Below are 27,986 nucleotides of genomic sequence, written 5' to 3' on the forward strand. Positions count from 1 at the left end.
AAGTGACTTATCCACATTCACCCAGAAAAAGACTTAGCAGTTTAGGTCCTTAGAGAGTTAAACCATAGCTACACCATCGAATTAGATCACCTGAGTTATGGTGGTGTGACCATGGTGAATATTTTTCTTCTGATTGTACAGAAGTGGACAGAAAGTTATGCTTAGATAAGCAGTTTCCTAAATCCCAAATATCATGACTTAGCAGTTACTGTTACCAACAGGCTGTGGTCTGGTCTGCCCTTTTTTTCCACCTGTGGAAGTCTGTTTAGTTTCTTTGACAGAGAAGTGATCTCAGCATCCATCCAATGTTACTGGTTTCTTGGCCTTTCTGAAACATGTCAGTTTAACTGTGGAAATTATCAAATGAATACAGTGTACATTTTATAAGAATTTTTCAGTCATTAGGAATGCTGATTTCTGTGAGGACCGTTGGCCCCCCTTTGGAGCAAAGAGTAGACAGGCGCAACCTTCTGCAGCCCTTTTCAGCCTTATGGTTCGATGGTGCCGCGATGCCCCTTCTGAGGGGTCCACAGAGACAGCCCCGCACGAAGGCTTAGGATCTTCCCCAGAAACTTGTGGCAGGCACAGTCCTGCTGCGTGTCGGGTCACTCCTGCAGGGAGGCCTGTTTGGGCCATGGCGAGGACCAGTCGGGAAGCTGTGCAGCGGGCAGGGGAACGTTGCCTGGGTGGCTCAGGAGCTTTGGCCTGACCAGGAGGCATAAAGCGGCAGCTGTAGCTTCGCGGGGCCCCCATCATACAGATGCACATGGTCACCGCTTGCCAGCCTCACCTAGCCTGTGTTAAGCTGCTTCACCTCTGACTTTACAGCCACCTTGCCATCAGCTCCTGCTGGTGCTGTATAGGCAAAGTCTCTTTGTGTCCTTACTTTTCGCTATATATGCGGATGAAAACAGTGTGTCCATTCTAACTGTGCAAGGTGCTGGTACTCTTTGTGTAATGCCTCAAGTAGCAGAGCTGAAATGTCAGATAAGTTTTTCTCTGTTACTGTACAGAAACTAGTAGAAGTAGAAACAAGATATATTTTTGGTCTGGGATTGGGGATGTGATGTATTACAATTCAGTTTCTGTTGTGTTGGGTTTTGTTCAAGATCCTTCACTGCACTGACCTTGAAGCCAGTTTTCTTTAGTGATGCACGCTATCCAGCCACAGTTATGATGTGAAGAGAATCGGATGATTATTTGCCATTTCTACTGACCATAGCTTCTGATATCATCAGTCTTTTTATCTTTTAAACATGTATTCACAGCTATTAAGTACTAGATATAATAAAACAAAATAATAGCTAATAATCTGTATAGCTTGCTTGCAATACAGAGGTATAATAACTTGTGTGATGTTTTTTAGAGCCAATATTTACCTTTATCACTGGTAAGTGCCTCCTGAGACTCGTTATTCATGTAATTCCCATTAAGAGGCGGTAGTAAAACAGCCTGTTGTCTTACAACTCTTGTTGTTAAGTACATTATCTCTAGTAATAAATACATCAGCTTGTGCTACACTAGAGAATTATTATCATTTCTTATCTCTAGACATTTATAAATAAATGAATCATGTTTATGTATAGACTTCTTTCCATTTACTTCTCGCAGTAGCCAGATAAAACTGCTTTTCTTTAGGTATATAGTTGTATTTCCTGAAGGTTGTTTATTCCCTGTGACTCTAAGGCTGTAACAAAAATAATATTCTTGATTTTTATATCTTGTACTTTACAATTAGCCAAGGATTATATTTAGCAGAAAAAGTTGTATTGAAAGATAAATTATGTTAGTTCTAGAATAATATGACAGAAATACTTCACAGAAATTTTAACTGTTACTTCTACTGCCATTACTAAAGCCTGGTACAGGAAGATAATAATTAACTTGTGTCACTAATTTGTCTGATCAATGGCTCCATGTAGATCTATGACAACCGTCAACAAAAATTTCAAGCTTTGTTATATATTTAAGAAAATCTTTTGCAGCAGTGTGAATATAACCAGGAATTCTTTTTCTCTTTCGATGACTTAAAACCCATGTTTGTGTGGCTTACCACTTAAGCATTTATGGCACTATTCATGTGTCTGCAAGAATAAGATTTTTAGCCTCATGCTCTGGCAAAATCCAGACTCAGAAAATTTTGTTAGCAGGACTTGCTGCAAAATCTATTGATCTTTTTCTTGATTTCCATTATAAATATTTTTTAGCATCACTACTATGCTTTTAAAAGCCTTTCTATAAATGGCTAGCAATATTGAGTGAGGTTTGCAAAACCATCAAGCACTTCTTTAATTCTGCTCATATCCACTTGAAAGGGTTTTTGGTTTTTTATTAACTCATTTGCTAGGAGAAGGCCAGCGCTGTCGGGGGTGGGAGAGTGGATGATGGATGGGTGGTGGATGGTTAATCAGCAGGACTAAAGCTATGATAAACACCTGAAAGTGAACTTTCTGGTTTACTGGTTCTCTATATTATTCATTAAGTTCTTTCTCTCCTGTCTCAGTGTTCTTAAAATTAATTTTCTCAATTTTTATACTTTTTGGGAGTTGCAAGCAAATAATCTTTCTGTTCAAAAACTATTAAATGGAAGTGGACATTTTCAGCCCTGACACCTTTGCTGGAAAAGAAGGCCTAGGTTAGAGTCACTTACAAATGAACATAACTGTTGAGATTCAAATAATTCAACTCTTATGCATGCTTAGAAAGTTGCTATTGAAGTCATGGCTGGGATCCTCTGGAATTATCAGGTGGAAATTAAAAAAGATTCACCTTCTCTGGGAATCTGTCTATCTTTTGGGGGAGGAGATTACGTATGGAGGTAAGAGAAGTGCACGCAGGTGTGAAAATTATGGTTTTGCAGCCAGCTAAACATTATATTAGTACATGTATTACTCTCATAACACACACTTTTAAACTGTTGAAATGGGATGTGTTGCTCTAGTTACTTCATGTTTTCTTCGCCTTCCAACAGACAAGATAGTTAGGAGAGAGGGTAGTCACAAACAAGCTGGCTGAGGCCATAATGACCCAAGGCCCCATTTTGCTCTAAATTAGCCCCGTTCCTTACAAATCAAGCACTGGTTAGGCAAGATAGGGAGGACATGATAGAAACGTGCAGAAGCCAGCAGGCTGGTTGACAGAAGGTATTGTCTTCTGAATAGCTATATGGAGCAGTCTCACGTAAACGAAGAAACAAAATACTATCAAGCCCACAAAGTTTTACATTAATCTCCATATTATTTTGTTGTGTCCATGAGACCTAGTTACAAAAATATTTCACACTGCCATATTAAAACTAATGCTTGATCTAAGACTCCCAAGGGGTTATTTCATGAGCTATGCACCTTTACCTTTAAGAACTGCATCCCTCACCTCTTCATGCCTACTGTAGCCCCTCAGACAGGAAAAAGATGAAAACTGAAGTTGAATTTCATGGGTTTTTGTAGAAAAACAAAATGAAAGTAAAAGCCCAGTCTACAATGCCTCCTGAAGCTATTGAACTTAACATTTTCATCCAAAAAGGAGATGGCCTCTTAATGTAGTTGATTATGTTTAATTGAAAAAGGTTATTTTTCTTAAATTTATGTCCCTACAGCAGGTCCTAACAATTGGCAGAGATTTTTACCGTGGCCTGTATTGGCTTTTTTTCTATTTAAAAAGGTGCATTCATTTAAAAGGTTCTTGGCTGAAATCCACTTTTCTGTTTTTGCAAGATATTTCATTAAAAAGTAATTTAATTAAAGAGAAAGGTCTTTCTATTGTGGCTTCACTAGGTTTTATTTTTGGTTTTAGATGACAATGAAAGTTTTTCTTCTGTTTAATTTTTTTCTGGAATTTTTCATATCTTTGCAGTAAATTTGTTGCATTAACAAATGTTACTACAATGGAGAGAAATCCTAGAAGCTTACAAACCACTTGTGTAGAAGTGTGGTTCTGCTGCTACAGGAGGTAATGGAATAGGACCTGTGGGTTTTTTAAAAGAAATTTGCATTAATCCCATAGCATCTGTATTATTTTTGTCCTATGAGGCACTTCAGTGACCTAGTATTAAGGTCATTAGTTTAACTGCGGAAATTATCATGATTTTTCATGATAAATTCATGAATTTTATGAATTTAATGATAAATTAAATTCATATTTAATTTATGAATTTAATTATTCATAAACTATTATTTATATTATTTATAATGATGATAATATTATAAATATTTATATTATATTTATATTCTAGATTTTACCTTTTAAGTAAAAGCACATTTACTTAATGATGATGCATACATGTAAAACTCCCACGTAGCAAAGATAGCGCACTCTGAGCGGCCATTAGCAAACCGATTCTAAAGAAATGTAGCATCTTGGGCCTGGTTCAGAACCTTAGGCTTGTACAACTTGAGATTAGTTAAATACATATAAAAGGACACTTTGAAAGAAATTAATCATATCTGCATTCACATGTCCTTGACTGGAGAAAGAGTTCAGCAACACGTCTCTCCTCCCTTGATGCCACATTGGGAAAAGCAGTGCCCTTTGCTGGTCGATCTGTCTGTCTGCAGGCTTCGGAGGGGAAAAGTCCGTAGTCTCTGGGTGAGACACGAATAACAGCTGTGCTGCAAGGGCAGAACCTACTCGGAACATCTTCAAATGCCCTAAAACAGTTCAATCAAGTTTCTCAGAAGCTGTGAAGTCATCCTGCCTGTTGGGATGGGCCTATAGCCAGAGCGGATGAGCCTATAGAAACTTGTCGTTTCAAGGCTTTTACCTCTCTTGTTGTATATGATGTAGTTTGTAATCAGATGTAACGTGACAGCAGCAGCTTGACAAGCTGATAATACACTTCACTTGCAAAATTCATGTGCTAAGACTGCAAACACATTTTTATTTAAGCTATATCATGTTTATGCTTAGCAGATTTTTTTTTTTCTTCTGTGGATCTGCTACAGAAAGTCTGAGGAGATCTTTTTATCTTTTAAAGTATGACTGATATTTTTACAGCCTCTAAGAAAAAGTTTGACTTTCCCCAGTCACACTAATTTATTTGGACAGTCATTCCGATAAAAAGCACAGGCTGAAAGAGGTTCTCTTATTATTTGCTCCCTGAAGCTTATGTGCCCCATTTTCTAGCCATTAGGGTGTTTCATAAGCTTTTATTATTTACCTTATTGGTGAAAATAGGAGGAGATAAAGAGAAAAGGAAATCAGTTTTTTTTTTTTTTTCAGGTCTCACATAGTTATCCAAGAGAAAGAATATAATTAAGGAAGTTGTTGTTGTAAAAAAAGTTCTTAGTCATTAATGAAGTCCTGCAGTAGCTTCTAGGGATGATCCAATAAAAACTGGAGTTTACCCTGCTGATGTAATACCAGTTAGAGCAAACACAGCAATGCCATGTCAGGCTGGACTGTCCAGTGATTGTGAATCTGTCATCTGACGAGGCTGTTCTTTCACTCTGTAAAGCTGAATAGTGCTTTTTATTTTTCTCTGAGTCAAATCCTGTTGCATCTAGACACTTTCACTCATTTTACTTGAGTAAAATACTGCTTAAAAACATCTGAGCAGTGACAGAGGAGATGTGAGAATCCCCATGGATGCTCTGCATCTGTCATGTGAACATAGGAGGTGGGTGTTCAAACAGTGCCACTTGCCACTTTACCATACTCCTCCAGAAAATCCTGCGTGGGTTTCCATAGGGATTCATCTCCGTGGAGTTAGTAGTAGGAGGCAAGGTACAGGGATTCAGACTGCATTATTCTTGGTCAAAATTGAGGAAAGCATAATAAATTAATAGAGTCTGAGTCCATGTTAACACAATCTTTCCATCCATTTTGAAGCATCCTTCCGTAGGACTCATGCTGAAGAACACTGTGAATATTGTTATATACACATATACACTTAGGAACCTTTCCTGCTTTGGGTTCTCTAAAACTGTATGTCTGCAGCTGGTTGTTTCCCCCTATATCTGAGCATGAGCCTTGCTTTTCAGGAACTTTTCCAAGAAAATTTGAGGGCTGAAGGCTGAATGCACTGGAATGACTTTTCCTGTCCCTGTGTTTTTCTATGGGGGAAAGAACAAAGAGTTGAGAATTAAAATTTTCAAGTTATACATATGCTTGTTAGAATGCTATCCCCACAACTCATTAAATAAGTGGAAAAAATATTTTACACAGCCTGAGGTTCTCTTCTAACAGTCTGTCTTAGAGCTGTGCATTTACTTAAAAGGTAAAATCTAGAACATAAATACCCACATTTTTACTCTCATTCTCTGGTTTATCTGCCATTTTATTTGGGAGACGATGCATTTGATTCTGTTCCTACCCTATATCATAGTCATTGTTGTGGTACTAAACCTTAACAGTTGTTCATCTGATTCGATTAATTGCTTTACTGGGTATACATTGTACAGACTGAAGTTTTTTTTTTTTTTTGAAAGTGAAATCAGATTTCAGAAACATTCTTGTTATATTTGTCCCTGGGAAACATCGGACAGAAAATTCTATCTATTAAAACTGCATTCATTACCATATCCACAGACACGAAGTTTTTGAATGAATAGCAGTTTATCAAGCAATGTGTCATAAAAGGCATTTTTTTGAATTTTAAAGGAAACCAAAGTAAAACATCCACTTTCATTATTGAACATTTTTAACTTTATTATTATGATAGAATTACAGTCTGACATAAAATAAAGCTTTTGCTAAACTCTGTAAAGTAATACATGCTTCTGCCATAAACAACCTCTATTAGATTTAGGTTTTATTGCCACATCACTGCACTGAGGTGCAATAAACATTCAATGTCATCTTTTTAAAATTATCCCAGGAGTAAACAGAAACTGTCCTCTATAAGAGTGTATCATTATTTTCAAGGAAGACTTACTATTATTACATGGTTTAGCAAAGCATTGTAAAAAAGCTACATAGAGAATACCTTGTCTTTGATAAACTGTGCAATCAAGTTTATACAGTATAATACTATCGGTATAGACTAACTAAGAGGTGATATAATGCAATCATTGCATAGCAAAAAGCAGACTAGTTAAGTAATATTCACATCTAATGTGCAAAATGCAGACCAAAAGGTAGCGATGAATTGCTAGAAAGATAAAATGCCCTAAATGAACACACTAGTTTAACGCCAAAAATAACAAGATAAACAAGTACACAGAAGTTAAAGAGCCATAGTTTATTTTTTTCTATACATATATCTACACATGATACCAGAAGATGAAACATCCCCTTTTAATAAGTTCCAATCAGATAACTTATCCCGTTTAGACAGGACTAAATGTTAGACAATGACATATTATTTTTTAAAAATCTTCTCTAAATAAAACATTAACTTTTTCCTTTTGTAGATAATGTCAACTTTCTGATTCATTGAGAAAGAGTTTAGGAAACATTGCCTATGAAATTTGAGTCTCAGCAGCTGTTTCTCTGGAGGCTCATGTAGCATTGTTTAAAATTCATTCAAGCCCATATATTATGTTTTTTAATTGATGTAATTGATGCTTGCGAATATCCACCATTCTTCCCATTTCTTTGAAAAATCGTTATTTGAAATTTTATTTCTAAGAATCAACAGTAATTATACTGACTAGAATTTTTCTAAAGGGAACACAATACCTGCAAAATGGACATCTTGTATTTAAAGCCCTTACATATTGTTCCTACAAATATATTGCTACAGTAAAAATGAAATGTAGTAAGTGTATTCAATAAAATCTATTTTCCTGTACATTCTTTTACGTATGACTTTTTTGTATTTAATGCTACATATATTACATCACTTATTATAACAGTTATGTATCAGCAAATATAGCAGTAATATACAGATGAACTTCTGTCTTAACAAATATTTCACCATTTTTACCTACCAAATATAATCCCATACTGTAGTATTTACGCATGACCTGAGCAAACCAGTCATTAATCTAATAGTATACACTGGATGACATTGTCAAATTGCAAGCTACTGTACACTTAACCACTTTGCAAATGGAATTAATTCCAAGCACTTTCTTGATAAATTTTTATTAGGCTTTCTAGTACCGTTGACTTTTTTTTTAAATTCAGGCTCTAAATATGTTTTATTGAGCATTTAACAACATATTAAGAGCTAAGAGGTGAACCCTACAGATGTTTTAAGAACACAACTTTAAAAAAGTAAAAAAATGTACAATCTCATGCTGCATATTTACATATATTACTTAAATACTATATTTTGTCTTTCTCCTATCCTTAAATCTCAGTCTAAAGCTTCTTTTAACGTATCATTTTATAAAAGAATACATTCAACATATCTGGAGCTTGCAAAAATTATTGGTTGGCTTGTGGTGGTTTTTTTTAACTTTTTAAAATGTAGTGATGAGTAAAAACTATCTGTAAAAGCATCCAGGAATTGTTTGTATCACACATGATACACAGGGAAATTGGGATTTGCACTTGACTGTGCAACTGGTTTTTTAAATCTACTCTAGTGACAATTTAATGCTTAGAGCAAGACTGTAGTAAGACAGCAGATTAAAGCATTTGTTACCATTAGATCTTATGTGCTATACAGTGACAAACTGTACCTAGAGTGAGTAGATTTCCTTTTTATTTGAAGACCATTTAATATTATAAGTCAGGTGGGTTGGAATACAGAAGAGAAAAGGGATTAGGAAAATAACATTATGGGATTCAGCAAATGGAAAGCTTTACATCTTTGAAAAGGTTATAAACAGCGGTTGAATAAATGGTATGGTATAGTATGCGCATCAGGAACATCATAAAGAATATTTTCCCACTCCCTACAATCCTTTGAATAAAAATATCTCTTTCACGTACATATACAATAGCTTTTGGGGACATTCAGTACTAAGTTATCTACAAATGGTTTCTTTTTTTTTTTTTTTTTTTTGTTACTCTACAACTCTCTCTTTCCCATTTTCAGAATCACTTTTCCAAACTATATAGCTTATATTGTTCTCTCTCTCACACAAAGTTTTTCAAAATATACAGATATATTTTACCTTTTGTTAAATAGAGAAATCTTTATTTTCTTTAAGACAGAGGCAATAAAGCAAATGGGAATTACTGTATGTGAAAATGGGAAGCAATTCCCAGAGCAAAAGACAAAACAGAACTATACGAATAAATGAGGTTATTGATGTGGAGTTGGAGCTTTTAACTGGGGCTCCCGGTTTAAATAGGTAGCCCAATAGACTAAGTTAAAGATTCCAAAAAGCAATGGGAAGGCTATTCTTGATAGTCGATCAATTTTACTGACGCTGTTAAAAGTTTTCTTGGGTTCTGCAGGTTTTGTTTCTGGCTTAACTTCTTTGGGCTCAATCGTTGCACTTTTTGCAATGGTTGCCAACCCAGGGTCCCTTGCAATATTAGGTGTGTAGCTCGTAGCTGCAGCTGTGTATGTGTTATTTTTCTTAATGAGAGGATCCTTCACTTTCTTTGGCTGAAGAAAGAAGAAAATGTTTTATTCTCACTGTCTTCTCAACAGATAAGATTATGAGAAAACACCATAAAATTTTGCTATTCATTGAATTTATACCACAAGTTGTAATAAGCTGTAATGTGTCTAGATACATGACTCATGCAAAATATTTAGGTGAATACAAGGACCAAAAACATCCATCTGCATTACTTGTGTTAGTTAAACAAATTAGATGATGGGTAAACTATAATGAGGACTTATACTGTTAGCTGGGCTCACTGATAGACAAAATTACCTTTAAGGGTAATCACCAGTGACAAACAACTCATAACTCAATATTCTCTTAATCAACTGTGGATCTTCACCAGGACAAAAAATTTAAAAGACACTGAATTTCTTAATGTAGTTTTTCACTATTAAGACAAATAATGTTATATGATGCATTCTAACACAGTTTATCCATAAAAATGTACAATAAAAATACCATGTAACCATGCACAAAGAGTGGATTATTTAATAAAAGGCAAAGCTGGTAGTATTCTATTCACTAACAGTTTACACCAAAAGCATATGCATTATGGAATAGAAACTTAATGTTCTTGTTTGAATGTTACAACTGGGTCATAATGGCTGAAATGTCATTCCACATACAGGGACTTAAATAGCTGTATGGTTTTTGCATCCACCTACCTATATTGCTAAAGCAAGAATGTATTGAAAGTCTCGTAGTGGAGAAGAACTTATTGATCAGAAAGAACATCTAGATTTTTCCCCTGGGTCCTTATGTTTTCTAGTATTCTACTTCTGGGATCTACTTGTAGGAAAACCTTGAATTTTGACATCGGGAATTCAACTGTCCCTGTTGCAGACAGTCAAAACCCTTCCTCCAGCCACTGCACAAGGATAAACATAGAAGAAGGATGTAATGGGTCATTAAGGAGGTCACAAGAAACCTCACTTTTCTCCAAGTTCCCCTGATTATGAGAAAAAAACAACAGATAACCAAAAAAAAAAAAATCCCAGGAACTTCGAAAATCTTTAGTCAGTATTTTGCCACAAAAAAAACAAGAGGCAAATGTTATCTTTTATCCTTAAAAAAAAAAAAAGCTAAAGAGAACATACCAGCAGAATATGATCTATTATGTCATTTCACAAGATAGCAAATATAATTGTCTGTTTTCAAGAAGCATCTGTCCCACGGAGGCAAGATTTTTAATGTAGTTGCAGTACTTTTTATGATGGATCAACTGTCATAAAATTAATAGTATTTAGACCACCCATTAGGGAGGCTTTGATAAGTTCTTGTTCAAGGGGTTAACATTTCAGGGAATACATAGGCTCCTGCAGAACACCTGGGGATGGGAAAGGAAGCTGCAAAAGCATCAGGGCAAGTGGGGAAAGGCTTGTTGAAGCATGGCTTGGAGCCCCACACAGGAAGGAAATAAGGCTGAAATGTTAAATTTCTGTTACTTAGAAAAGGAATTCATGGAATAACTCTGATGCAGATGCTCTGTGTTTCATGACAATAATACTCGGCTTAGCTTGAGGCTAAGAAAAACTTAAATTTGTCTTAGAATATTTCTGCGGAATAGGAGGAATGAACAAGTTGCAAAAAAATACTCAGAAAAGAAAAAGAGCGATGTTGGAAAGATTTATTGTTGTTGTTGTCTATTTGTTCTTTTCCTCCTGAACAGGAAGGCCCGTAACATGCTTGCTGAGTACAAAACCAGTCCTGTTTCCTCCTCAGTCAGATACTCTAGCAAGCAGCAATAAATCCAGGATGCAAAGAACCACTTCACAGAAGTCTCAGAAGAAACTCTTTCTAAAAATTTGAATGTTATGAGGAATCTGATCCACAGAAAGTCCTGACACTAGTCAGGGTCTTAATATTTCATGTCAAATTCAACTTTATGAAAAAGTAATGTGACAGCTAATTAGAGCTCTAAATTTTATTAAGCTGTGATGCTTTATTCACTGTGAGTTTGCCTGCTTGCCTTTCCTTATGTCTGCAGATAATGCATTTTACTGGGTATTGGTATGTCTTTGCTTACTTATATCAAACGACACATGAAGACCTTTACCTGCTGAGGAATGCAAAGCCATAAATCTTCCAATGTTTTAACAGCGTTTGAATATTGTGTTTATATTGTTGTGGGTTTTTTTCTGAAAGTGTAATTTTCTTTGAAAAAAATAAATGGCTGATTATAGTAACCATGTTGCAAGGTAGGTTATATTATCAAGGCAATATTTAACATTTGAGGATCTTGTTGTATTAATACAGCCCATTTTTTACAATAGGTATCATGAAGATAGAAGCACAACAAAAAATCAAACAACTTATTTTCAAAGAAAGTATCATCAGTAACTGAAAACTCAATATTCAGCAACAGTCGTGCAGGTCTGTACTGTAAGTTTGTTTTGTTACTTCACTCATTTGTTCTACAGTACCTTTGTATTAGTTGTCATTGTGTAAATGTCCTAATTTTATTTCTGTTTTCTCACTGATGCAATTAAAATAGCAAAAAAGCCCAGCCAAACAAAAAAAAAAACCCAACAGGCATACACTCCTGAATTAAACACACATATTCGCATACCAATGAGTAGCATCTGCTCCTCCAAATATTTATTCTGCTGAATCTCCAGTCTGTGAATGTTCATAATAGCCATTTAGGCAAGTTAAAACTCTCTTTCAAGATCTCAAAAAAAAAAAAAACCCAAAACAAAACCAAAAAACAACAAAACCAAAACAAAAAGAAAAAAACTCAAAAAGATCCAAATAAACAAAATCACACACACAAAAACTAACCAACCCAAAAAACCAAAACAAACCAAAAACCCCACAACCAAATGAGCTTTCTGACAGAAGCAGCTGACATGATAGCTCATAGGAAACGGGAAACTTTCTCTTTCATTCCCTAAATGTCCTCAACAAGTTCTTGGTGTACCTCTGATCCCAGACCAAAGGCACTCGGTGTGATGTCTCTCTGTTGCATTCAGGGAGGGATGGATCAGGATTGCACGCTCCCAACACCGCTGTCAATGCTTCCCCCAAAACAAATCAGTTTCTCTTACAGACTAAGAAGTAAAAATAATCAGCGTTACCTTTTCAGGAACGACGCTTTTGCCATCCCATGCGTAGCCTCTCTTTGTGAAGTAATTCACTGTTGCAAACTCGATGAGTGCAGAAAACACGAAGGCATAGCACACTGCTATGAACCAATCCATAGCGGTGGCATAGGCCACCTTGGGGAGCGAATTCCTTGCGCTAATGCTCAGAGTAGTCATTGTCAGGACAGTTGTCACTCCTGCAAAGTAAACGGTTTTAGTGTCTTTAGATCACTGCCTATATTTTGTGCTTCATTTCTCAATTGCTACAATGGATGGGAAAGCTTTGTCTTCACCCTTTATTCTTATAAACTTCCCCACTTAGGTGCAGTTGCTAACTGAGGATATCAGATTTCAAGTTCTGTGGAAATTGCAGGATCTTCAAAACATCTTTTATACCTTTATTCTTTGACATTTTTGTAGTAGAATAATATTTTTGAAGTTGGAATGGAAATAATATCTTGAGCTGTGAACTGGATACTACTTTATGTTTCCTGGTATTTGGAGAATCATTGTTGCTGTTCCTTATTCATGCCCTGAGAATTGTCCTACAGATGTAACAATTTAACATTTTTAGTTTGTTCTTGCAACTGTTCTACAATACTTAGCTAGAAAACTAAAAAACTTGTTTTTATTCAACTTGTTCAGTATATGCTCCTTCAAATGTATGTGTAAATGCACTAAGTTACAGTTCAGCATTATATGATATTGCATTTATTTGAATTGATGGTTTTACAGATTTCTGTCCCTTTATTCACTGATGCCCTGAAAATAGCAAAAAAAAAAAATATGTAAGAGCAATGATAATGTAATTTGCATTTCTGGTATCAGGGTTTCTCACTGCTGATAAACCTTTTCCCTTAAGTGGCCACAGAGAGCAAGCAGGACTGTATTACCTCACTCTGCTTGCAGCTGCTTGGAAAAAGAATATAATAATCTACAAGTGCAGGCTAGACATTCACATCACATCACATGTCCACAAGTTACCTTGACAACTGCAATGTCATGTATTGAATGTGTCTTGCGAGTTCATCTTTGCTGCACTGAGTGTTAGCGAAAATAAGTGGTGGTGTAAAATAGACCAAATAATGAAAAATATATTTACGTGCTGGTGTAAAGAATCATTAGTGCCTAACGAGGAAGCAATTTGTCTTCCCTGAGAGAAAACCTAATCTTATCTTTGACTCATTGCTAGTAAGCTTATGTTTTTCCTGCATAGTAGCAAAACAGGATTTATAATTTCTATCTGTGATACTGAGTTGTCTAAAAGAAGCAAGTTGTGCTTCTTTATGTATATACATCCATGCGGCATTTTCTGAAACAGTTTCACTGCCATTAGGAAATGAAAAAGCTATCCTGATACATAGCGATAGAGTAAACACAAGGCTAGTTATTCAATAACTGTCTTTTAGAAGGAATGCTTTCAGAAACGTGTGGGTTCTTGAGCCTGTGAAGGTAGCAGCTTGAACACTGTGCAGTATTATATGCTATTCATTGTGAGACTAAGAATTTTGTTCTCCATCTAGGGACAATGACGTATGGCATTTCAAATTGATCATCTGACATGTCTTTTTAATGGCATGTATAAAAAGAGGTAAAATAGTTACAATTTCAACAGCTTTGACTACAGAGGCCCAGAAAAGTCCCAGGTTAATTCTCATTGAAGTTGATGATAAAAATTCAGAACTAATTTTAGATTTTGATCTAAACAATATTATGTAAATCAAATTTAATTATGCTGTCGTCTAAACTGTCCTTCTATAAACGCACATCTGTATATCAACAGAAAGCCTCTGCATGGTTCAGGAGGTGTAGGCTATGCAAACGGTGACTGATTTCCAGAGGCTTTGGGAAACTAAAACACAGCTGTGAAGAGAGCCAGAAAAAGTCAATAAAAATAGTTCTTGTTCAACAACAGTTTGAGGGTCTGGATTTCTCAGCATCGGCCTTGTAACTCTGTGGCAGGATGTCCAGCGTAAACGGGTAAATTCTCTTCACGAAAGCAGCAGGGCCCTGGCGTCCTGCCCCAGCAGCGCCCTGAGGCAGGGAAACTAGTGTGAAAGACAACTCGGCTGCGTGTTCTTCCACCTCCTTCTGCCACATGTGTTCAGGTGTCCTGTCTGAACACCATGAAAAAGACTAGGTCACATAACAGAAATCTCAGGTTCTGTTTTCCTTAACTGAAGATTTGCTACGTCACCTTTTTTTCTTTGTTATTTTTTAAATTATGTACTTGACTTGGATTGATATCGCCAAAAACTATGCTAGTTGTTTGGTTTTTAATTTCAAAGTAAATGTTTGCGAGCAGTGGTTGAAACACTAGAGACCAACTGTATAAACTTAGTCCTTTAGATTGCCTTCTTACTGCATCCATTGAGTGCATCTATTCAGTACTGTAGGCACAATAAATTGTCACTGATTTCAACAGGACACCTTTAGCAGCAGTCTGCAAAAGGGATTGATGAAAAATATTTTTAAAATAAGAATTTTCAAAGGACCTAAGGATGTCAAATGACCAACACCCACTGATTAAAGCCTTTTTGACAATCTCCACCGCGAATGTCATTGCCATTGTCAAAAATGTTTTATTCGCATACTTAACTGTTTTGGAAAAGTTGAACTGTAATAGATTGCTTAAGATATTTTCAGGTCTCTCTTAACAATCCATTTAAAAGCTTTGGACCTTAAATTACTTTGGACCTTAAATCCGCTACATCTTCACAACGAAATGTGTTAACTATTGTGTACTGCACCATGTCCCAGCTCGTGCTGTTCCCCAATAACGTGTTACACACAACTAGTTTTACCATAAAATTTCTTAAACTTATTTGGCCTATGATTGCCAAATAGTTTATAGGTCTCGCTTACCAAATACAGTTCTTGCTGGAACAGATTCTCTGTTAAGCCAGAAGGACACCTGTGACAGTATCACTGTCATGATGCATGGCAAATAAGTCTGGATGACAAAGTAACCAATCTTCCTCTTCAAATGAAAATGTGTAGTCATAACAACATATTCCCCTAAAAACAAGAAAACCATCAACAGTAAAGCTTTTATAAATATGCAAATTAGAGGGGTTTATAGGAATTATTTTTTTATTATATTATCTGCTATTGTAAAAAAAAGTTCTCAGATCAAATTAGGTCAGATCTGAAGAAAACATTTAATAAAGCAGGTTCTGAAGTTCCACTAATAATACAAAACTAGACAGTTCTGGGAAATGCTAATTAAATTTACATCTTTTCATCTCTGAGTAGTCAATGAAAGTCTACGTTAACTGGTGGCTGTTTAGGGCTCTTTTGAAAGGTCTTATTCCATTAGAAGATGGAAATCCACTGTATTATACACATGTAAACATCATATACAGACTAAATCAAGACAGGCACTCAGAATTGTTTCAGTTGGGCCAAAGATGTAATAGTTGATGTGATTGTGTCTTCATTGCCATTGTCTGTGCTTTATGTACTCTGAAAATTAACTGTCCCTGTTCTGGTAACTCAGTATTTTACTAAATGATTATTCTCTCCTGAAGTAAATAGAAAACGCAAGAATAACACAGAATATTTTCATTAGCACTAACTTTTTGGGTGCTACAAAACATATGAGCTGGGTATTCTAATTGCAATTAAAAGGAATCTTAACTATTTATGTAAGTCTATAAAACATTCCTGCCAGAACACAACAACTAATGCCTCATTTTCAGATCATCATTTACAACACTGAAAATGGAATTCGGAAAACAGTATATTCTCAAAAGATGTTTGAGAATTGTTGCAAGATGGTTTTTTTGGAGTGGATCGATTCTTCTTATTATGTAATAAATATTATCTTAGGAAAGAAACAGGTAGACACGTAATTGAACAGAAACCTCTGTCTACATTAGAGATGACACATGAAATTACTGTTATTCTATTTTAAAATGTAGGCAGTTGGAAAGAAAATATTGCTCTTGTACAGGAAAAGCTTAAATTGGATTGAAAAACTATGTCTAGACATTGACTGCTTATGCACCAAGCATGTCAACTGCCCTTTTCTTTAATTCAGAATCTGGAAGAACATTCAGTTGAACAATCTTGCTCAATGTATAACCCTGAGAAAAGCTTATAAATAAGATGTGGCAATTCTCCCGGTATGTTTCAATATAAAAGACAGTAGCAAAGGGGGAAAAGAAAATGAATTCTAAATTGAGAGGTAAAGCAAAGGATATACAAGGAAAATACTTCAAAAATAGGACTGGCAAAAGGTAGTTTGGTGGGCATTATTACTTGAATTTTGCCCACCTTTAACTTTCATTGAAACAACCTTCTTTTCCTCTGTACCAGAGATTATGATCTTGTGAAGGGTGCCGGCCTTGGCTAGAAGAGCCAATAATTTAATTTTATCTACTAAATATGACATGGGAAGCTATTTTAATGCAATCAGATATAGAATGCTCACAACAGTATGTCAGAATTAATTCAGTGATTGTAGATAGCAAGCTAAGAATACAGAGTGAACACACCACCGTACTCCGAAGCTTTATTTAGCTGCTTAAATTATCAAAGTATTTTTAACCTCTGGAAAATGAGAACAAGATTCCAAGCGTAAAGGCAATTAAAAAGACAGGGATTACTCTCGTCTGTTAAGCATTGCAGCAGGTCTGAGCTAGAAGTCAAGTAAAGGTAATGCCATGAGGAGTGAATCAGGCAAAGAATAGGCCTAGAATAACGTCTACAGTTCAGCTACGAGGCAAAAACCTGTTTTTAAGTTTCCAAAGTACCAATGTAGTCATTTATTAGAAGACAGTAGATCTTTGATGAGATTTATTTAAATAACTGCAGGACGTGAAAGTACTCCAGTTACTTACTATTTAGCTTCCCGCGTTTTATGGCTTTCTTTAACTGAAAAGCATAGCCACATTCATGACAGCTGCTGACCACTGTCTAACTTTCGAGCAATTCCTCTGTAATTCTGTTTTCAAAGGTTTGTAATTTGGGCATAAAATATACTGCAAGCTAAAATTTCAAATGGCTCTTGAGCATAATATTTCCTGTATTCATAATGTCTGATTAATGGGCTTGCACAAGTTGTAGCTTATGCATCTTACCTCTTATTCTCTTATCCAAAGACGTTAGAAGGAAAGGTATTTCTTTTCAGCTTTCTTAGGATACCTAAAGTCTTCCATAAATAACTGTGGTGAGCAGATAAATTTGTTTTTCATTTTATTTATTCCATTAAGTTTGAACTAGTTTATGTATTGCACAATATGAAGCATTTAAAAGTAGTCATACAACTCTTTCACTTGTATTAACTTAATGTTTTGAACGATTGTCCATGTTTGAATATTTCCAGTGCTCTGGAATAGTTTGTGTCTGTTGATTGCTGCTTCTGTAGCTACAGTTTTTAACCAGCCATTAATTCTGCAGTATATCAAATCATTGATTCAGATGTTCAGGTGGTGTCAACCTATGTCCTTAGATGAAAATAGTTGATAATTCAGTAAAGTTACATCAAAACCTGTTACTCGGTGTCTGTAAACTATCTGTAATAAACCCAGTTTATCAGGTGGACACCTAAAATTAATGTGCCTCACATCAGACATAAGGTTTGACTGAGTTTTAGCTATAATAATACTTTTTCCGTTGCTGTAGGTATGAAGTAAGGTTTTCTTGCCATTAATTTAAAACAAAGTATTCCTCATTTACTATTTATGCCATGTAACCCAGTAGAAAAACTCTTAAGAACAGCAACCTTTCAGCAGATTTACAGAACATTAGAAAAAATATACCATTGTGAGTATAAATCCTGATGATTCTCAGTGCAAAGGAATGTTTTCAAGGTGGCAAAATAATTCTATGTAAATAGAAGCTTGCATGAGCCCTTTAAATATCTGTTAAAGTGCTTACAAAAAAGATAATCTTAAACTATTTCTGAGTCAATATGAGTCAGTAGTTGGAGAGTGACAGAAATTTTACATACAAGCAAAAAATGGATGACTTTCTGTTTAAGCAAAACAGCAGCAACAATAATTATTATTTTGTTTACTGAATACTATTTTTAAGCCTGTAGTACCTGTACATTCCATTGCCAGCATAGATGAACAACCATGCTGTAAAAAAGTTCTAGTCTTTCAAGATTCTTGTCATAAAAAAAAAATCAGTATCTGTAGTTATCGTGTTCTAGACCCAGAAATAAGGATAGCAGATGTCCTACTAGCAAAGGAAGAAATTAAAGGGGGAAAAAAAGGGCTTTATGGATTCATCAAATCATTTAACAGTTTTGAGAATGTTTGGAGTAACCCAGTTACACAGAAATTCTTGGAAAATACATGTCTGGAATTCCAGACAACTATAATAACATCTTTAAATTGCCCAAGACGATGTAGATTCCTCTAGAGATCCACAGAATCAGCTGCACAAGAGCTTAATTTTCCTGCCTAATAAAGGTGCTGAGAGCTCTTAAGTGAAGATTGTCTTCAATTCCTTTTGTCTTTTGGTGAGATGAGTCATCGTCCACAACTCTGAAAGTAGGAAGGGATTTCATAATTTTCTTTACATATGTCATATCTTAAAATAGAGATGATCAGAGGACAAAGATGTGCGGGAGGATTCTGTTGATGCTAGCTGCCCACCTACCTGAATGGGGAGAAAGGTGTTTATTGACCACTTCTGATCACCACCATTATTTTGGGGAAGGCAAAGCATTTTTCTTTCCAAAGCAAATCAAGAAGAATTTTTCCTTAAGACATTGAATTTGCAAGCAATAAGTATGTTCCTTCCACCACTGTATTTTCTGACCAGGTAGTAACTAAAGAGGATTACAAGTCTGGTACTAAAAAGATTCTTTAATGGACTTACTATCAGTTTTGATAACTATTGTATTTAGTTCTTTGTAATGTTTTTCTGCATCTAGACAATAGCATCTTTATTTCATTGAATAATTATTATACTATATTTAACTTCTATAGATAGGCATGGTAAAGAGTTTCTTCAGGTAGAAAAAGGAGGCAGAATTCAATTCATGGAATTGTATGAAGAAATTTTATACTTATGTTTGCCTTCAGTTCTGTTTAAAAAATTATTATCTGTCTTGCTTAACAATTTATAGGGTGCTTCTCACGTTACTAATTACCCTGGGCTACATCTGGTATTGTCTATTTGGTTTAGATACATTCCCAAGCTTATAAGGCTTCTGATTATCCTACTGCCCTTATAGCGCATCCAGCAAGCAGAGAATTGGCGACGAGCGTAAAACAGCAGGTACACAAGTTGTTGAGGTCTCTCTGAGGGAGTAGCTTCAGAACAGAAAGAGCAAAGAGCATGAGATTCTTGTAGTTCCTCACAAATCCTATTGACTTTTCAGCAAAGGGCAGCTGAGGTGAATTACTGTCTCCACAAAAGTCAGCGGCAACATTTCTAGCTGTGGCCAGGCCAAGAGTTCTCCCCTTTTCTTTTTACTTGTCCAATGCCTCTCTGCTCAATAATGGAAGCAGTGAGACGATGGGAACAATTGTACTGATACTGTTCTTATGCAAAGTCCTTGTTACTGCTGTCCCACTTTTTTTATGATTACACCGATTGAATAGAAGCTTCCAAGCTGTAACCTGAATATTGGTCCACTAGAAACTTTTGTCTGTGAGAAATTTTGTTGGCTTAATAGAGCATATGAATATATTTTGGCAAACTAAATAAATTCAGACACAAATTAGAGTTCACCTTATATCGACTCACTTTTCCTTAAATGTTCATTGACTTTGAATGACACATTAGAAAGTTTGATTTCTGCAGGTATAAGTGTACTTCGCTAGTTCAGACACGTCGGGTACATTCAAAGCAGTACAACTCCTTCTAATGCAGTGCTTGTTTTGGTCCTCTGAAGAGCCAACCTAGTCAACACTGAGCTCTTGTTCATGCCCATTGTTCAGTTTATTACTATATTTAGGTCTTCGTGCCCCTTCCAAATTAAAAAAAAAAAAAAAAAAAAAAAATCTGGAACAAACACTGCAAAGTGAAAAAACTAAGGTTTTTAGCCAGCTTCAAGGTTACAGGTATGTAATAATATAAATGTCAGCTATATTTCGTGTCTCATTAATAGTTTTGGAGTTAAAGCTGGTACAAACGTTAAGACACCTAAAACCTGTTTGGATATTCCAGATGGTTTTTAATGTGATAACAAAAAAAAAAATTCTTTTCACTCTCTAAATACCTCCTTGAGAAACTGTATGCTTCTTTTTTTTTAAGCTTTTATAGTAAGCAAATAATACAGTAAGAATGAGGAGTGCTTCTTTATAATGTAAATTACTGTTTTTTCTGGCTAGATCTGTCACTATAGGAAGCTTTTAAATTGTTTAAATATTTTAACCACCAGTTAAAGTAGGAAAATAATCTCAGGATATGTTATCTTTTCAGAGACATGTTTTCCTAATATGAAGTTCATATATTGCAATTTATTTCTCTCACTCTCTGGTCTTCATATTTTTTTATCCTGCTCTAAATTATGTTTTGGCACTTAGTTATCACCCTTCCCAACAAAAAGTTTGTCACAGACCTGTACTGGACTGAACAATTCCAGAGTCCACAGTTTGTCCAAGCAGATCATATTGGTTCAATCGAGAGCCATCTTCAGCCACAACCACTGATCTTGCTGGTTCCCGTGTCCATTCATATACAACCTCTGCTCTGGTATAAGCATCTAATTTAAAATAAATACATTGCATTTCAGATTTGCACCTTCTCTTTCCATATGGCTTTATCACAGCAATATTTTAAGCAGTGGTTTCAATATTAAATTATCTTTAATTATCTGTAGAAACCCACAACTGGCTTACTGGAACTTTTTATCTATGAGAAATATATCTGATTTTATAGGTCTAACCATGTGGTGATTAGCTACATATCTGCTGTAGGGCTGGATTAAGATTGGTTCTCAATAGCATGGAAGTCTCTCTCTCTCACATCATTCCTTCCTATGTAAAATATGAGTATCCAGAAGTGAGAGTGAGGTGTGGAATTTCAGCACAATGTGAGGACTCTACCTCTTTTTCTAACTTTTGACTACTATGAAGAAAGACGAGCCCCGGTCTTTTCGATTTGTCATAGTGTGGTGTTGTCTGGGCCACTGTAAGAAAATAAGTGCTCCTCAGAGTGGCTTCAGTGATCTTATCACTGGCCTGGCTAGAGCTTCCCATTTGGTTATCTCCCCTGCCCCGGACTGTCCTTGCTGTTTTAACAGGCGTAGCAGGCACTTCTGAGGCTGCCTAGGCTCAAGGGAGTTTAAATCACAATTAATCTATTGTTTTGCTTTGGTTATTTCTGGGAAATGCTCACACTCAAGCTCACATTTATTTGAGTCTTGAACAAAGTAGAAGAAAAATGCTGTGGGCTCTTCAAACCTGAGTAGCCTAGTATGTTACATAGATAATTCAGTAGCATACTGCATATGCCATGCAGGTGTTTTGTGATGTTATTAGTATGTTATTTATATTATTTCAGGAATCAAACTATATATAAATATTTTTAATATCAGTGCCCTTCTAAGATTCTTCTGTCATTTTGCATAGTCTGGAGTCTGACAGCTCTCGCTCTGAGCAGTTAGGGTGGGAGTTAGTTGTCTACAGAGAAGCATCTAGTGTCATTCTTCACACCTAAGAGTATCCCAGACGTGTACGGAACTGAATGTGTGATCAGAACCTACATGCAGCTTGCACCCATCAAAGGCAGCTGGAAGCCAGACGGGGCATCTTAAGGCGTCTAAAATGACACGACTCCTACCTACAGGATGAGATTCTCCCTTTTTTCAGGACTGGCAAGCAGGAAAGGAAAAGGAGGAATCTGATTTGCTTGACCTCATTTGTGAGTTAGTAATTTAATCTTATCAATGTAAGAGATAACAGTAATTGGAGAGGTGGTGTTGGATGGAGTGTGCTGATAAATTAATTGCATGGCATTTGATCCCACATTATTGAAGCAGAAGGGTGCTTTTACCCTCAGATTTCATATTCCCCAAGTGCTGTAACATATACATAGCTTTTTGGAATCAATGGTAAATGAAAATCTACATCTTAATAATTCTGACCTTAAAAATAATGGCCACAGTAAGTACAAGGATTGGCTTGCTAATGTAGTCACATAAAGAAAAAGAGGCAATAATAACAGTAATTTTCAAGCATTTTACTTGTTCTGAAGCATAAGAGTAGTTCGGAAGAGAGAGGACTGGTTTCCTGAGCTGCTGAGAACCACTGGATTGGGCTAGAGGGGAGTACACTAATCAGTGCTGGAAATGAGCTCGCCCTGACTTGTAACTGCCAGATTCAGTGTTCTGTTTAGCTTCCACTTTCAGCTTCCAATTCAGATATTTCGTAAGTAGCAACACAGCCTTCTGCTCCTATCGCTGCTGCTTTCCAGAGTGGCCTTAGCTTTAAACTGACAATCAGATTTTTGTGGTAAGAGTTGAGGAGAGCATCTCCCTTTCTGATTTTGTTTTGCTAACATATGGCTTGTTGTTTTTCCAGAATTTCTTTAGCATTTGTCACATCGAATTTACATTGGAATAACCTCTAGTTTAAGATGCTATTTTGGCAAATCACTTTAGCCTTGGAGCTGGGTCAAACATTTATCAGCCTCTACAGTATAGGCAGAGTCTGTAGGAGACGTGCGACTCCTTCAATATGAGGCTTTTCTGAATCCAGCTCCAACAAATGATGAGTAACAGTGGAGGACATGGAAAAACTCTTATCCAATCTAATCCAAAACAAACAGCTGGGCAAATGCTACCTTGGGGGGCTACTAAATGTAATATTGTAGTCTGCACTTAAAGCATGGCTTTCATGACAACTAAATGTCTCCTTCAGTAAATTTTTCAGTCCATTAAGATGATCATAATGAATTGCTTTAGTTGTTTGACATAAATGTCCCAAATGTATTTAAATATGATTCCCATTGGAAAAGTGGCAAGTAAATATAAGAACTGTTCTTTTTCTATGTACAATGGCGAGTGCTATTTTCGTATCTTGCTTGGGTCCAGCCATTTGTCCCATGGGAGTTATTTCTATTTATATCAATAACTAAATAGTGAGACAAATATTCTATAATCTCATGAGAAGGAGGGGAGAGGTCCAACTTTAAGGCTCTGTTCTGGACACTGAATTCCCCATGCAGTGTTTGCAATAAAACCATGTTACAGAAGGAATTTCTCTCCATGAAGATCCCAGATTAGAAGCTCACCTGAATTTACTAGGGGAATGCAAAGTTTTCAAGGTAACTCCTTGATTTTGTCTCATGGCCCTTCCCAGCATTTGGAGTTATTTGTTTTGCTAGGTCCTGTTTAGGACAGCTGGTATGATAGCCAGTTAGTGTTCAAAACAACAACAACAAAAAACAAAAAAAACCCACAAAAAAACACCACCACCAAAAATAGCCTGTAAAACAGGGCAGACCACGCCTGCACTCTGCGCTTAGAATGCCAGTTACCAGTTCTGACTTTTGTGTAAGAAATGGTCTTTCAGTCAGAAATATCACTGATTATTTTTTGTATATGTATAATAATAAATGTATGTAAAAATAATGTATATTATGATAAGTTTGGGGTTTTTTTTAGGAAAAGGAAACTGATTTAGATACAAAAGATATGTAGATACATTTGCATGTCTTTTTCCTGTGTTGTTTTTACCTTGTGGTGAGGTTCTGGAGTTGTACTCAAATCCATATTATCTACCCCTTTTCATTCATATTTTCTGCATCTCTTAATCATTTAATCGAGGCAAGATCCTTAGTAATCTGGAAAGCCATGCACTTTGTGAACTAGGAGTATGTTAATCTGGGACCCAGTGGGCCAGAAAGAACTCAATGTAGGAAAGAAACGGGAACTGTTGTTCAGACTAGGGAGTGTCTGGTGTTTAGGCTGTGGCTCAATAATGCACAGATGTGGTGACAGGTGTCTTATCAAGTCTATAAAAATTGAATCGAGTAGTTCACACTTGTTCAAAACCAGTTGATAGTTTAACTTTGCATTAGCAGGTTTCATGCACAATTAGCCACCTTCCCACCTCCCAGACCCAGCACGCGGTCTGCATAAACACTTTAATGCGCACTTCGAAAGAAATTCAATCCTGTGCCCACTCCTGATCTAACTGGGATCTCAGGTGCACAGATCTCCTGTTATTAATCAAGGACCCACTGCAGCTATTTGCCCTATTATTAGCTGGCGTAAGGCTTATCCCCACCCCCTTCTGTTTCACAGGAGATTTGGAAAGATTTATTGGAAGTGCGGTAAGCAAACTTAACATTCAAGGAGTAAACTATCCTTGTCAGTTATACTCTAAGTTTCTGTGAGCTTTTTGTTGTCTAAATTTTATCTAGGAGGCTAGTAGCTCTTTAAAGATAAAGCATCAGTCCTTTCTCATGGTAAACAGCTATTCAGCCCAAAGTAAATTATCACCCTGTCTGGTAACACGTGAAGAATGAATTGGGTGTTCTCTTTGTTGATTTCTAAAATAGATCAAGTCACTAAGTATCTATTATCAGTGAAACGACCCATTTCTACTAGAAAAAAATAGCCATTGAAGAAACAATTTGTACACTATTACTTCTTCCACACGTTTTGTCTTCCTGGTTTGTGTTGGACCAACCAGAATAAAGCAGCTCGTCACTTTTTTTTTTGTACTTAAAGAGTTGAAGGGAGGCTATATTTAATTTTTTCAAATATTATGTTTAGCTAAGTTTGAAAATATCAGTGTCAGGTTGGTGGTTATGCAAATTAAAGTTTTTGGGGAAATTCTCAATTTACAGAAAGATTTGTCAGTTATTACACTGATTTCAGTTACATTACATTTTGTCCACTATGTTCTCAAATCTAAGGTTACAAATGCTGCAAACGTAGAACTCTAGTTGGAGTTTTGTGAGATTTTTCACTTCCAGGAATGTTGCATTATAGTAATATGAGTATTTTATATTCTTAGGCAAAATTTTGTTCTAAACGTGCCAAGACTATGGTAGGGGAATTGTTTTCATCTAAAGCAATTCAGTTATCCATGGTCTGCATTACTTTTCTCTAACGTTGATTTTGGGTCTTAACAAAATAAAGCAACTATAAGATTAACAGTATATTCTATGTGACAAGCTACTTTTCTAGATGTTTTGAGCACTGTCATTTTTCTCTTTTGTAAATTTCCAGGCATGACATGGGGGGATATTTAAGACACATAGAAGAGGTTCATTAAATTAAGTATAAATATATAGAAGAATAAAAACACAACCCCGCAAAAAATAAGTGAAAAATACACCAGATTAAAACCATGAGGTTTTCTCAGTTGCAAAATACTTCTGTAAAGTGGCCTAAAAAGGGAGAAACCTCAATTTAAAATAAACTTACAGCTTCCAAATTTCAAGGGGCAAGCATGTGCATCCATAGGAAAGTCTTCTAAATGCATTGGACATTCTGCTCTCACAGTCAATCTATAGTGGATTAACGAGCAAAAGGACACATTTATTCTAGTTTCATAGCAATAGCAAACAGAATTCTAGTAAGACACATAGAATAAGTACAGCATAATATCAGTTATGTGATTAATTAGCAGCTAGAACAGGACCTGAATTGTCTGGCTGGGGGTGCTGCCAGGCATGTGTAGAAACAATAGTGCGACTGGCTCTGCCTCTCTACCATGTTTCACTGTACAGCAGAGGCATGACTAGACTTCTAACCTGGCATGAGGATTAAAATCTATTAGAAACTGAAATTGCTTCCTCTCTGCCATCAGTAAATTGGCCCACTGTGGATGCTCAGACATTTGCTGAAATCATTTCATTGCTATCAGCTTGGGTGCAAACACGTTTCTCAATAAAAGAGATTAAATAAACTAGAAACAGTCACATACCATGCATCAGCAAGGAATGAACAATATTACTTGAATACTAGACAGAAGATTGTATTAAGGCACTTGCAAAGGTGAGCAAATAGAAATGGTTATGGTCTAAAAAAGAGACATATGTGAACTATGTGCTGCCAAGATAGTGTTCTTGTGGATTACATCCCTAACAGCCAAGCATTTAGAAAGACAAGAAAAATTGAGCTAGACTTGTATAACTACTAGCCCAGCAGATTCTACCCTAGCTTAGGCAGTCTTGAAAGATGTTGCAGAATAAATTGAATATATTTGACACGCTCCCAAAAGCCTGGAGACTTTGTTTTCTCCAAATACTTGTACTGCTTTTAAAAACATCTTCAAAATTGTTAAAATAAAACTCAGTGTTCACCTACATACTAGGCTATTCATCTTGACTTTGAGTCAACAGAATCACTTTACACCTTTTTTGATTCCATGGGAGACATAAATGGGGGGATGTGTAGCTCTGTAGAGACAACATACCATTTTTTTCACTGTTTAATTTGCAGTCTTTTAATCCAGAATGTTTCCATGACTATGTATCATCATTATTTCAGAAGGATTTAACCCCTCTGCTAACAACTGGATAGCTAAAGTTTAGTTATCCATGAAGAGAATAACACATTTCCAGTAAGAGTGGTGCCAGCACAAAAATAATTTTTTCTCCTGACTTTCCAAATGCTTGTGAATTGTTTTGCTTGTTATGAATGGAGTAAGAAATGTCTATTTTTAGACTGTCCTGCTCCCTATTCCCAAGCAACAAGAAATATGAAGAATGTGTACCTCCTAGTTTTTAGAATGTGCTTTCTATAAGATCCAAAAATTAAAGACCCTTGTACATGATCTAGTAGTCTAGATTACATTAAACTTTTGGTTTTATTACAATTTGCTGATGGAATCCATGAAAACAACTCCAAATTAAGGTCCTCTGCAAACTGGTGGATTCCTAATACTGTAAGTAACTTTTTAAAATCAAGCATTAAGACATATCCAGGGAATGTAAAGGTAGCACAGCAGGAGAGGAAAAAAAGAAACACTGCAAATGTTTAAGTTTGTCCATCATTCCATGGCCTATTGTGAAAATAAATAGTAAGTAGGAATCAAATTATGCTCAGAAAGGAACCTGTTTCCTGGTTGGGAAATACAATGCTTTAACAAGTTAAATTGTCAAACTAAATGAAGGATATAATATTTTAGGGCTCACCTCATTGTGTATAGCAATGTCCCATCCTCTGTAATTCGTAATAGTTTATTTGGCATTGTCATGTTATGAGCCACTGACTTCTTTCCATTGTGGAAAAACGTATCAGGTGTCCAAATTTTGCTGGCCATTAAATTATTTAACCGGAGAACAGTCATAGGTCCTTTGAATTTTAATCTCTCATCTTTCCAGCTTTGGCGGAAAAATACATCTATAGTGTATTCCTACATCAATTCAGAAAAAAGGGAAATGCTTATGATGGCATATGTTGCAATATGAGAACTTGAAAAGTATATTCTTACCGTTCCCTAGAAGCAACATGACTATTAATGAAATTAGTAATTATCAGATGTTTATTCTTTATATTACTTACAACGTACCTGAAGCTGGTTATTAA

General features: G+C 35.9%; 1 protein-coding gene across 1 annotated transcript in view; it reads right to left on the reverse strand.

Moving 5' to 3' along the window:
- Positions 1 to 8,056: 8,056 nt before the first annotated feature.
- GABRA1 (gamma-aminobutyric acid (GABA) A receptor, alpha 1) overlaps positions 8,057 to 27,986 on the reverse strand; it is a 39,824-nt gene continuing 19,894 nt past the window's right edge. The window contains exons 4-9 of the mRNA XM_010283188.1: positions 27,593 to 27,813; positions 25,878 to 25,960; positions 21,057 to 21,200; positions 15,398 to 15,550; positions 12,527 to 12,729; positions 8,057 to 9,445 (exon numbers count right to left, since the gene is read on the reverse strand). Coding sequence (XP_010281490.1) covers positions 9,137 to 9,445; positions 12,527 to 12,729; positions 15,398 to 15,550; positions 21,057 to 21,200; positions 25,878 to 25,960; positions 27,593 to 27,813 — 1,113 coding nt within the window. The 3' untranslated portion in view covers positions 8,057 to 9,136. The remainder of the gene's footprint in view (positions 9,446 to 12,526; positions 12,730 to 15,397; positions 15,551 to 21,056; positions 21,201 to 25,877; positions 25,961 to 27,592; positions 27,814 to 27,986) is intronic.

This window comes from Phaethon lepturus, unplaced genomic scaffold (assembly GCF_000687285.1).
Source record: "Phaethon lepturus isolate BGI_N335 unplaced genomic scaffold, ASM68728v1 scaffold5743, whole genome shotgun sequence".
Classification (NCBI taxonomy): Eukaryota; Metazoa; Chordata; class Aves; order Phaethontiformes; family Phaethontidae; genus Phaethon; species Phaethon lepturus.